The 12,684-nt window shown below is 38.5% G+C and overlaps 1 protein-coding gene and 1 non-coding gene across 2 annotated transcripts; both read right to left on the bottom strand.

Annotated features, from left to right (window-relative positions):
- Positions 1 to 658: 658 nt before the first annotated feature.
- On the bottom strand, positions 659 to 730 carry TRNAP-AGG. Its single transcript has one exon. It is a non-coding gene; the product is annotated as a tRNA-Pro (tRNA).
- A 1,339-nt stretch (positions 731 to 2,069) lies between these two features.
- On the bottom strand, positions 2,070 to 11,476 carry LOC120113282 (translation initiation factor eIF-2B subunit alpha-like). Its single transcript, XM_039134335.1, has 5 exons — positions 10,976 to 11,476; positions 8,420 to 8,572; positions 8,194 to 8,335; positions 7,868 to 8,109; positions 2,070 to 2,475 (listed from the first exon to the last, which is right to left on the bottom strand). The coding sequence occupies exons 1-5, from the start codon at positions 11,474 to 11,476 to the stop codon at positions 2,269 to 2,271; spliced, it is 1,245 nt and encodes a 414-aa protein (XP_038990263.1). The 3' UTR covers positions 2,070 to 2,268.
- Between the last annotated feature and the right edge of the window lie 1,208 nt (positions 11,477 to 12,684).

Here is a 12,684-nt window from a genome sequence, read left to right as displayed (position 1 = left end):
AATAATATATATTATCAATAAAATATAATATTTATTAAAAATATATATATTTGTTTAGGCTTGTGAGCCTTCAAATCGAGTATTTTGCTATTCGAGCTTGACTTAAAAAACTACTCGAGCAACTCAAGCTCCATAATAGTCGAGTCAAGTCGAGCGTAGACCCGAATCGAGCTCAAGCAACTCGTGAGTTGCTCGACTCATTTACGCCCCTAATTGCAAATACCAAACATATGCTTTGAAGGTAAAAAGCATGCTTCCATTCCATGAAGCAAGTGGAGTTACTATTTTCAATCAGCTAGACATATAAAAACAACCTTTTCTTCAATCATAGCACATTGTCGACAAGGATGGTATCCAACAAATTGAAAACAGCACGTTGTTCATCATCTTCGTCAGTGTAATTATCATGCCTACCCCATTTCAAGAACCAGTCTTGAACAATGATACGGTATGGCTCCTTGATAGTTGGTCCTGGGCTTTCGACCATGGAAGGCGACTGCCCGTCAGCTCTGCAACTCATTACATCAAACAGATCATGATGATTAAATTCAAAAAGAAAACAACTAATGCTATACCAACTCAGATCAAGTGAGGGAGCACGAAAACTTCAAAAAGAAAGCCACGAAAACTAAAAAGAAAAAAAATTAAAATAAATGGTGGGGCATTCCGAGAATTGAACTCGGGACCTCTCGCACCCTAAGCGAGAATCATACCACCAGACCAAATGCCCATTTATGCTGCAAAGTTAAACGTTTCATAGAGAGAGTATTATTCTCAAAGCGTTCCATGTAATTTTATGTTATAATACATAACGGCTACTTTTTTATGATGTTTCCCCAAAAATACTTTCTTATCAATGTTCTTACTGATGTTAATAGCACCGATTTATTTGTTCTTTTTAATGAAAAGCATGTGGAGATATCCCCAGCAACATTTTCTCAAACCTTAACCCCCCATCTTAGAGGTCAATGGAGCATCTGCCCTCTCCCAATACCAATACCCTCACCGGCCTTATCTATAGCATAGCGAATGGAGCATCTTCTATTTTTCTTCATTCATTCTTTCATCTTTGTTCTCTTCTTTTTTTAAGAAATCTCCTTTATCTCTCTCCCTTCCCTATCTGTCTCCATCACACTCCTAATCTCTACCCCTTCCTCATGTAAGTGTTATGTTTTTGGACAAGGAGGAGGAGGAAGAGGGAGAGGAGATAGTGATCTAAGTAATTAATAAACCATCTTCAAACTTCAAAGCAAGCCTTCTCCCTTAAATCAATCTATATTTTGGGCTTCACAATCACTTTTAGGGGATTTAATGGAGGATCTAGCTCTTGAAATTTTTAAGCCTTGGATAGCGAACAATTGTAGGGGAAGAAAGGGCTTTGAGTTCTCGCAATCATAATAGTGATGCAGATAGATTTTGGCTTTAGAGGTTCATGTGAGCTGATTGATCAGCTGTTCTAATTTGAAAATGTCAAGTACTGTTTGATTCGTCAAACGTTTGACTCATCAAATAACTTATCGAAGCGATCAAATATACAATAATAAAACAAAATAAGGAATTTAAAATTGATTGAAATCTTACTTGGGCTTAGTATTTTAATGTTATTTTTGGTAAATATGTGGTTTTAATTGTTCTCTTTAAATCTTAAAATTTTCCAGATTTAGTTCAATTGGGAAGCATATCAAATCTTTAAATGTGTGCCACTCTTCATTGAACAGGATAAATTTTGAGACTTTGATTTGGGGTATTTGGTACATGACTTAGATATAGAATTTGAGTTTGAATTTTTGTATCTTAGGAGTACAATTAGTGTAGTCACCATCTGATGAATTTTATAATTTGTAAAGAGTTATATACATTATTTGCACAAATCTTACCATTATTTGCACATGTCTTGGATCCACTGTGGGTTGGGTCGGATACTAGATGGGGTGAAGTAAATTGCCACCCCTGAAAAATACTCTGCCTTGATTCTCCATTACCAAATTCAAAATAATGCATGTCAAAAAGGATGAACCAACAAGATGGTTTCCATGAATCATAAAAGGAAGTAGAGCGTTCCCATAAGATTGAGGCATAAAATCAGATAAATATTCTATTATCACAAAGATCAGCATTCTACAGAATTAAATTTGACACTGAAGTTCGAATTGATGGCTCATAACAAAGAAAAGCTCGCAGATTAACTGGCTCCACTGTCTCCACTGTTTGATGTGTGATGGTTAAGCTCAAATTTGGCAGAGCAGAAAATCGTTCAGAAGGTAATGGCTATAGGTATAGCTGAATGAGCTCATCACTTACAACAGAAGGTGTAAGAACACCAAGATCTGTGAAAAGGAGCGTGAGATACTGAGGAGGAGTATAGTCCCTTGCAGATGTTTCGACCTCAACACCTGAGGGAATAGGAACACCAAAGTCTATGGGGCGAAGTGCAGGAGCTAGGTCCTTCTGGTCCAATGGGTACAGACGTGCAAACTGCAAAGTTCACGAGAGTCATGCTAAGAATCCAATAGAAGATGTTTCAAGTGAAATATCAGAGCTGAATGAACCCCCCAAATAAAAAATTTTAAAAAAAAGGAGAATTTCTTCAAGTAACTGAAAGCAATTCCCATAAAAAAAAAAGAAAACGATCCACATAAAAAGTTGATTAATATTCTCATTTCAATAATTTAAATATTCACCTTGAGAATCATCTTAAATAGCACAAATTTCATAAATATCTCAATTTTTAACATAGATCCTGCCATTCATAGTAGTTTTGACAATTGGCACCAAAGTAGGGGATTAAGCTTCCTAATCAAGGAAAATCAAAAAATTAGTTGCTTTCTAGAAAATATAACTTTGTTAGTAAAAAAATATCAGAATTGATTTTTGAAGTTGAACAGTGGGCTCTATCATTATGCATCTTTTGGGAAACTTCACAAGAATTAGAATATGTAGAATTCTGATCTAAACCAACTGCAGCTTAGACTTAGATGGTCACATGATGTATGCAATTTCATTGGTGTTTCTATAGCTGCATAATACTGGGAACAAGACACCCCCTTTGTTGAGGATCAAAGCTTCAATCTCATTGCAGGGACAAACATCTCCATCAATGACCAGCAGCTAGATGGCACCAGAAAAGTCATCAGAAATCTATCAATTAAATTCTAAGGAGAAAACGTTTCCCTCATGGTAAAGTTCCTTCCATGCTGAACTGGTGGTTGTCCTGCGTTCTCGGGTATTCTCATCAAGCTTGCTGGCTGATAAACCATCAGCGATAATCAGCACATGGATAAAAATCAACATTTTTCTAAAAAAAGGCAGCCCAATGTACGAGGCTCCTACCATTGCGGGTCTCGGGAGGGTCAAATGTACACAACCTTACCCCCGCGTGCAGAGAGATTGTTTCCATGTTTCGAACTCGTAACCTCTAGTTCACAAAGGAGCAACCTTGCCGTTTCGCCAAGGCTCACCCTCACTATTGACATTTTCTACTCTATATATTTCTTTGCTCCTTCTGGAGACCACTATTACCTCGACGCAGACAAGAGAATTAGATTTATCTCCGAGTGCCTCACTCGGCAAGAGATAGAATAAAAAATAGGGGGTATATAGAAAACAAATAAATTTAGCTAATTATATATGCTCAAATATCTTATAGACAAAACATTGAAAGATTATTTGCTATGGCCAAATATTTCCCACCCAACCTTTCCAATTAGCTTTAGAATTTTAGAAAATGACATTTAGCAAAGCTATTTTAATACCTAAATTTGGACCAATCTCCGAAGAAAACAAAAGCTCAGTTTTAACATTATTTTAGTGGGTCAAACCCATTGTTGGGGTGTCTTAAATCTACCAACTTCTAAAAGCTGCAACTGAAAAAATTTGATAAGTACCCAAGTTTCTAACATGAATACGATTAAAATACATATCTGACATCAATTTCAGGAGCCGAACGCAATTGTCCAGGTAACGTAGCAGGAGATATGTATTCTCTTAGCTGCACATGTGCATATACAAAGATGCAAGCAATGCTATCATACATCTAAATGACTCGAGATCAAATAGAGCTATCGATTCCTTCGTTTGCATGATATTGAAAGTCTTCAATCAATCACTCATGTTATGATGTCATGCCTGTCCAGGTTTCATCTCAAGCCAATGGATGCTTCTCAACTACAATCATCTAGGTCACTTACAAGCACAGTAGGAGCGCAATCTCTGACGTTATTATCGTAAGAAAGGATCGAGTATAAAAGACAAGCAAGATTATGCAAGCGGCTGAAAAATGCACTTTCTCAAATCAATATAATCTAAACATCTTTATGAAACTTAGCATGCAATTGGTTCCATCAAAAGCTAGTCGCACAAAATAAGAAATCAGCATGTAAATTATTTCTCACCGCTTCCATCCAAGTTTTCTTTAATATTTTTACTCTATTATGATACTGAAATCAACGCATATGGCTAGAAATTGGCCCGGGCCAGGCCAGCTCCAGCTCAGGCTTTGGGAATGGCATAAGAATTTTCAAGTCGGACTTGGGCTTGGAAACCACAGTCTGATTGAATTTTGGGCCAGATTCAGGTCAATGTTTGGGTCGACCTGAGCTCGAGCCTGACTCCAAATCTGAAGGCCAAGCCTGCAATCAAACCCGCATTAGACCCCAAATTTATAAGCCCAGCCTACCTGGACCTTTAAACCCAACCATGCCTATGCCCAAGAGCCCTTTAATTCCTTGACCTGGACCTTTAAACCCGACCATACCTATGCCCAGGTGCTCTTTAATTCCTTACAACCTAGACCCAATAACCCACCCCACCCACCCAAACCATGCCTTAATAGCCTAAGACTCTCCATTTGTGTCTTTTTTAGAGCCCCAGATCTTTCTTGTGGTGAGGATCCTCTTTTAGATGCAAAGAGAAATAGCTTAGTATTCCCACCTCCACAAGCAAGAGAGCAAGCATGACAACACGCATCTCTATGGACTTTCTACAAGCACTTGGTGGACAATTATCACATCCAACACAAACTTAGAATCTAGGTTGTCATGGATGGGAAAGATCACATACGCAATAAGAGAAATCACAAGAAAACAACAACTTACAAGACAGGGACCCCCAAGATTTCCATGGTTTGGCCAATCTCAAGGCCTACATCCAAGGGAGAACAATGACATGGTGGTATTCTTACTATTCAAGGAGATTACAAGATACAAGGGGCGATATCTCCTCAAACATGAAAATGAGTTTGAGTACAAGCTCTTTCTATCTCTCTTTGCCATCAAGGATGACACCAACAAGCTAACAAATGCTCCCAGAGAACCTTAGGAGTTAAGCTTCCCTCTATCTCCAAATCTTCCCCTCTCCTTCTGTTTCTCTCTACTCTTCCTACGCTATTTTAGCCCTCTTAAGTAGAGGAAATCTGTAGGATCCCATGGATCGACCCCAATCCAATGACTCACAATCATCATGGATAGATGACTCGAATAGGGGAAATAGATTTCACTTCACCAACCCAACATGAGTTTTGCCCAAATACAAGCCCACAACACGCCTCATGGGAGCAGAAGACCGATAGGAGGGAGAGGGCGGCGGAGTGAAGGTGGTCGCAGGGGAGGATGTGGGCAATAGCGATGAAGGAAGCTAGGTCGTGGCAGCAAAGTGAGTGATGCTAGGTCCAAAGGAAGAAGCGGAGGGCAAGGTGAGGGTGATTGCAGAGGTGGCAGAGGATCTAGATGGCCTGGGTGGTAGAGAATCCAGCAAGGTGGTACACAGATTCGAGGAAGTGCCATTGATTCTTGGATCATGACTCTCTTAGGATGGAGACCGTTGCGGACGTCATGGTTTCATTATCACTATCGGATGGTAATGGATAAGATGCTGATGAAGAGATGAACAGATGGGATGAGGGCAATGAGTGGAGAGAGAAGGCTTTGGTGGTGTTTGTCTGTAATAAGAAATGGGGGTTAAAAAATTAGATTATGTGCAAAGTAGGCTTGGAAACATTTGGATTCAAAGAATCCCCTATCAAGCCAACCAGGCTAATTCAAGTTGGGTCAAGTCTTCCAACTCAATTGCACTTGGTCGAGTCAGCTCATCTAGGCTTCAGGCCAAGCTCAAGTTTGGGCTTGGGTCAGGTTCAAGACAAGGCCTAAAAACATTTTTTGGGCCTAGGCCCAAACAGAAACCCAAAAACGGGGCCTAGGCAGCAGGGATCCCAACTCAGCCTAGCCCAATCCAGCCCGACCAATATGTGACACCTTCATCGTGGCTGTCTCATGCCCATTTTATACATTATCACTAAGTCTAACATAGAGCTACAACAAGAAGCATTTATACTTAATGTAAAGCAAAGCAACTAGTTAGCAGGTACTGGAGTTTTATTTGTAATCACATGGGCTTCACGCTGAGGCAACCCAAGCCTACTTGAATTCATTTTGGGGCTTCGATTCAATGGGCAGCCTATAAGCAAATGCAGTTTTCCCCTGTGGAATCTTGCCTAAGAGGCCTTAAGCTAGCCTAGGGCCCATTTCCAGCCCTAGTACTTCCCCACCAAAGTAATATAATTTGTTGGACCATTACTTGAGTAACCGACTAAAACTAGAGATATGGTATGCCGTACCGGCCCGAACTGGGCGGTACAGAGGCATATATACTATACCAGTTCGGTACCGACACTCGGTACGGATGGCGTACTGACACTTGGTACGCCAAAAAAAATTTCGTACCGTATCGTACCGACACGGTGCTAGTGTGGCACTGATACGGGGTCCAATACCGAGACGGCGAACCTTGATTAGAGAGGTTTTATCTTAAGAGAAGAGTATGGATGTTAGACTGTCAAGATATGTCAAAAGAACTTTCTAGCTCTAAATAAAATATAAGATCATATAAGGTGAAAATTGAAGAGCAATATTTATGTATCATTCATTTGCTATTAAGTAGAAATATCCAACCCAAAATCGAATAAAATTTCCTTCTATCTTTCTATGTGGCTTCTATGCATTTTATTTTGCATTTAACTTGTACGCTAAGATTTACTTAAAAAAATAATGAATCAGAAATTATCAAAGAACTGAAACAAAATGCAATCCAAATATAATTGCAGATTAACTATCCAAATATTCTTTTCTTCCAATAGTTTCCTTTTGTTTACATTAACATTTACAATGTTCAAAGTAATCTGTTTCCCTAAATCATGTTAGTATGGAGAGTAAACATTTGTGCATAACCCAACCCTATATGAAGCAAAGCCTACTTGAATGTTACAGTTGTGAAAATCACAATGATAATAATAATATAACTGAGCTGATGAGAACTGAGAACTGCCTTTATTTAAGGGGAGTGTACTAGATGATGAGAAACATTGGTAAAATGTATGAGGAATTACTGATCAGAATCCACAGGAGAGTCCAAACACTTGAATTTGGAATCGAAGAACCGAAAATGATCCAACATAAGATACTTTAGATGTTAAACAATTGACAATATGAAATTTCAAGAAAGGCTAACACGTGGCATAGGACAAAGTTTGATACATAGAATAGCCAATAATCACCAGGAACCCAATTGCATGATCCCTCAATAATCCAGGAGACAAAAAAACTACTTGACAAAGTATCTTATCATATATTGTGCAATTCTTGACTGACAATTTCAAAATTATCTTATTGTTATCGTGATAACCAACAGAACACTGCTTATTAATTAATATGAAAATAAAACTCCATATGCAGCTCTACTGAAAATTCTATAACAAAGGGACAAGAATTACTAACATCTGTATTCTGACAGCTACATGCAAGATTCAATGCAGAATTCATTTTTGAGGTTTGCAAATGAGTTGAAAGCAAATAGACGTGATTGTGAAAAGTGGTACCTTGTAACTTTCAGCAGCCACATAGACAGGTTTATTCATGCTATGGGCCACTAATGCAATTTGATATGTTCCCATCATGTTGATGATGCCTCCACTTTCAACAACCCCATCAGCCCCAACAAAGACCATGTCAACCTCATCCATGCTATAGGCCACTGCAGAATCAATCAGAAGTTTAACTGGAACACCTAGTGCAGCAAGCTCATTTGAGAATCGTAAACCTGTCCTGTCTGGTCTTCCCTCTACACATAAAAAGAACATGTCGGCATTCACGAAATTGATGCTTACAAAGCAAACTATATATGAAAAGTGCATTGACAGAGGACCTGTGCAAAGAACCCGAAAGAGTTTCCTATTGGATGCTGCTAGCTTCAAAACTTCGAACACAACTCTTGAAAAACCATGGACTAGGATTGTACAACTATCAAATATAAAGTCTTGACCAAGCATTGCAATGGTCCGGCGTGCCTGACATATGGATTTGACGTGTCAAAATAAATTTCAGCAAGCAACATAAAAGAATAAAGAGTTGATCCATGGTATGTTATTTACCTTCAAAGAGATTTCTCCAAATTTTTCCCCACGCTCTATCAAACGGAGTTTTGCAGCATCAAAGTCTTCGTATTCCAAAGCTGAAGTTCTGGTTACATATCGCATAAACAAATCACAGCCAGCTGACAAAGATATAGAGGTTGTGTCCCATGACTGAAATGTCAATATGAAATCAACTGTCAATGGATCACTAGCTCAAATATGCTATCAAAATAAGTTATGAGACATCCCTTATTTCTGGAACAGACACTACATGGAATAATGAAATGATGCTTTATATTTTTATCCTTCTTCCTTTTCATCGTGAAAAAAAATGAAACTAAGCACAATTAATCAAATGCAAAATGATAAATTAATTAAACAAAAGGATCCGACTAGCCATTTCCATTGATAAGGAAGCTAGGCCCTAGTTAGCCAAATCAGAAGCAGTTTGGGTGTAACAGCAGGGAAGAACAGCTTTCCAAAAAAAACATGAACAAATAATCACCTAGAAAATAATTAAAAATGTATCATATGTAGTAAAAAAACAATAAACAATAAATAACAACTGCATTTATCTCTAAAATATAGGACAGTAATAGAGGATAATTTTAACATAAGGCAAGTGCTAGGAAGCAAACATGAAAGTGGAAACAAGATTCAGAAGAAGGTGAGTACCCTATGTACACGATTCCAGCAACTAAGCATATCAAAGTGGCAGCTAATATGATCGCAATACTGCTTAAAGAAAAATCAACCACGTAATGAAAAAAAAGAGATACATGCAATTATAAGTAGTTGTATTTTTATAATTTAAGAACTGACAAATTTTATTAAATTAGAAGCTTGGCTACATACTATCAGAATAATATAAAAAAAATGTTGCTAAATCTAAAAGGAAAGCACTACAAAAGACATCCTAATTCCAAATGAGGATGGTAGTTAAATTGGATGCAAGCAAGAACAACTTATAACACATATGATTATAGGTGTCTAATAAATGATAATAATACAAATAGAATGAAGATGACAATGCATGATAATCATACAAATAGAATGAAAATGCCAATGAATATAAGTTATGAGAACGAGATGCTAACACTAGAAAAAGGCATGATGGGCTACATCAGTTGAGGAAAAAATGCTCAACCTGAGATTCTATGAATGGAACTTCTGAATTCACTTTGATAAGGTTGAAGTCAAAGAATCTCTTACTATGTAATATGGAAAAAAAAAGAAGAAGAATCCAAATCAAGTAGAAAATATCTGAAATGGGGCTCCATGGTTATAGTTATGGCTGTAAGCAATGGTTTCAATACTTGTTTAACTAGTACGGGCAATCATCATACCTTAACTGACAATTTCACAACACATGAAGAATTTCCACTTATGAACTATTAGAGTATATTGGTACGATTGATTAAGCAGCCTTTAGCATTGAAACTAGATTCAAAAAGCTACTTGGCTGTTACTAAATTTTACTAAACCAGATAATTACAAAACATGCTGTTGTGTAGAGCAGGCTCTCATAAAACCACACAAAAGCCTAATTTTCTTAGAAACCAATTTTCAGATTTTGTGCCATGCTAGTGTTACTATAACAGGTTTTATGAAAAACAACGGAACAAGTGTTTTAATAAGACATACTTCATTTCAGGTTTAGTGCCAGCATATTTTAGATATGTCTAACAGCCAAACAGCCCCCAAGTGTTATTTATTTAACAAGCTTACAACAGTCTAACAAATAATTATCAATCTTTATATGCTGATATTGAAAAAAAAATAAACAGGATCAAATCAAAAAATCTCAAAACTTCAAATTGAAACATGTGAAAAGAATATCTTGATTCAAGGTTCACCACCAGACTTCGTACCGGTACCATCCTATTGTAGTGTGGGTATGCCGTACTATATACCAGTTCGGTACCAGTACGGCATACCGGTACAGCAAATCTTGCTTTGATTAATATGATTTGTACACACACACACACACACACATATATATATATATGTATGTACGTACGTATGTATGTATTTGCTAGCAATCATCGAGTAAACATAATAAAGTTCAATAAACAAGCTCCTCTCCAAATTGTGTGCCCATTATAAATATTTCTGGCTCGCGAAGAAGAACTTATTCAACATTTTAACATCCATGTCATAAAACAACCTTAATTTGGTGCTTAATCCAAGATGAAGAAACCAATTGTCAAGAGATTTGATGGAGATAGACAGGTTTCAGCCCATGTATAAACAAAATTCTGCACTTTTGAGATATCATATATGCCTAGAAAGACCCTGAAGACAAGTATCTCCCCCCAAAATTGAAATTGCAATTGGATTTTTTAGATGAACCACAAAGAGATCTGCAATTGATTATTTATTCATTGGGTAATCAAAGAAGAGGACTGGGAATGGAAAAATATAGATTGGTTTGCTGCTTATATTAACAAGGAAATATATTATTCTCCAAAAAAAATTACTTCTGCATAGATTAGGTTATATTATCCCCCAAAATTGATTTTTGTATCGATTAGCTAGCCCAAGAAGATGACTAGAACTGAAAAGAAACTTGACCTTGAGAGTGTCGGAAGCCTTCTTGAGCTCGATTTCGAGTTCCATCATGGTGGTGGCCTCGCTGGAGCGGATGACAGCGGCGAGGGCCATGATGGCGGCAACGGCCTCGGCGAGATCGGGCTTCTTCCGCCAGTAGTTGAACTCGTCGATGACGCTGAAGGGCTTGCCGCCGCCGCCGCCGACGGAACCCGTCCTGGCGGCGACGGCGGATGAGGCGGCGGCGGAGGGCCAACACCCCGAGGGCGGCGCGGCGCCCCGGCCGATGGCGGCCTGAGCCTGGGCGAGCCAGTCGCTGCTGACGACAGCGTGGTGCTCGGCGCGCGTCTGGTAGTAGGCGGAGATGCCGTGGTTAGGGTTTGGGTCAGGGTTTTGGTCCATGGGATCGACGGAGGGGGACGGTGGCGGGGGCTGGGCCGAGTCGCGCGGATCGTGGAAGAAGGAGGACGGCTCTTGCTGCTGCAGCCGTTTGTCGAGAACAAAAGAAGCGGATCTCAGCCACATCCTCTCGCTTCTCTTCTAATGCTAAAGATCAAGAATCCTCTTTACTTTTGGAGAGAGGAATATCGATGGAAAAGAGTTTAAAGCCAAAAGCTAGAAAGAGCGAAAGGAGTCCGGCTCAGCAGATGTAATAGGACCTTTAAATAACCTTGCTCTCCAGTCTAATGCTTGTTTAAATAATAATAATAATAATAATATCAACAATTGAAAATATGATTTCCCAAATCTGAAAATATTCCTGCAAGACAATACCGAAAATATCCCTTCACGTGCAAGGAAAAAAAAAAGGAAAAATTCGGTGACCAATTTGGCGTCCATAATTCCACGTCAATCTTTAGTTTTTATAAATTAATAAGATGGAGAACGACAATGTCCTCGTTGATGCCTTCACAATTCTTGAGATATCCATTTATTTTTTATTTTTTAGTACTTCGGCTGCTTACATTGATCTCGCATACGTACAACCAGCTACATTATTAATAAAAAAGCTATATAAAAAAGAAGGAATATAGATATGTTGGGCCTAAAAGCTTTTATAAGAATGATAGGCAGCAAATGAAGCGTGATGCCTATTTCTTCGATACCATCAAACCCCGTTGTCTGTGGAAGAAAGAAGCTCTAACTCAATCACAGCGAGAAATAATACACCGGTCCGAACAAGCAGCAGCGCCTATCAACATAGGAAGCTAAAATATGCACTACGACCTTTGAACTTGAGCTTGGAACCCATCCCATCCCTTTTGTACATCAACTTTGCTAGTACCATGCCCTTCTTGGTTCCTCCAGCAAGATTCTAGAGTGCAGTGAACGAGGGAGGAACAATGGTGAAACAGGCACTGAGCATGGAAGGAGACTCCAGTTCCAGTGAAGCATCGTATAGACAAAGGAAAGAAAAAATATATGGCCATAAGAACCCTTCTGCCGCTATAAGCTGCCAGGATTCAACCAATAGCCTCTTTGGATTTTTTTTTCGGATTGGGTTGAAAATTTTGCATGATTTATGGATTGAGTTGCCCATTTAAACATAGCTCTATTAACCAAACACTTTCTAGTCCAAATTCAATGGGAAAAAAAAGATTTTTATAAAAAAATTTTCTTCTTCTTCTTGTAGTCTAAAGTTTTAGATTTAGGTTAGGATTTGGATAGGCTGTTGGAAAATACGATATGGATATGGATGGGCTACCCTATGTGATTTTTATGGAAATATCCAA

This window comes from Phoenix dactylifera, chromosome 15 (assembly GCF_009389715.1).
Source record: "Phoenix dactylifera cultivar Barhee BC4 chromosome 15, palm_55x_up_171113_PBpolish2nd_filt_p, whole genome shotgun sequence".
NCBI lineage: Eukaryota > Viridiplantae > Streptophyta > Magnoliopsida > Arecales > Arecaceae > Phoenix > Phoenix dactylifera.
Note: the sequence above shows the minus strand (reverse complement) of the source record. Positions and strands in the feature narration are given on the sequence as shown.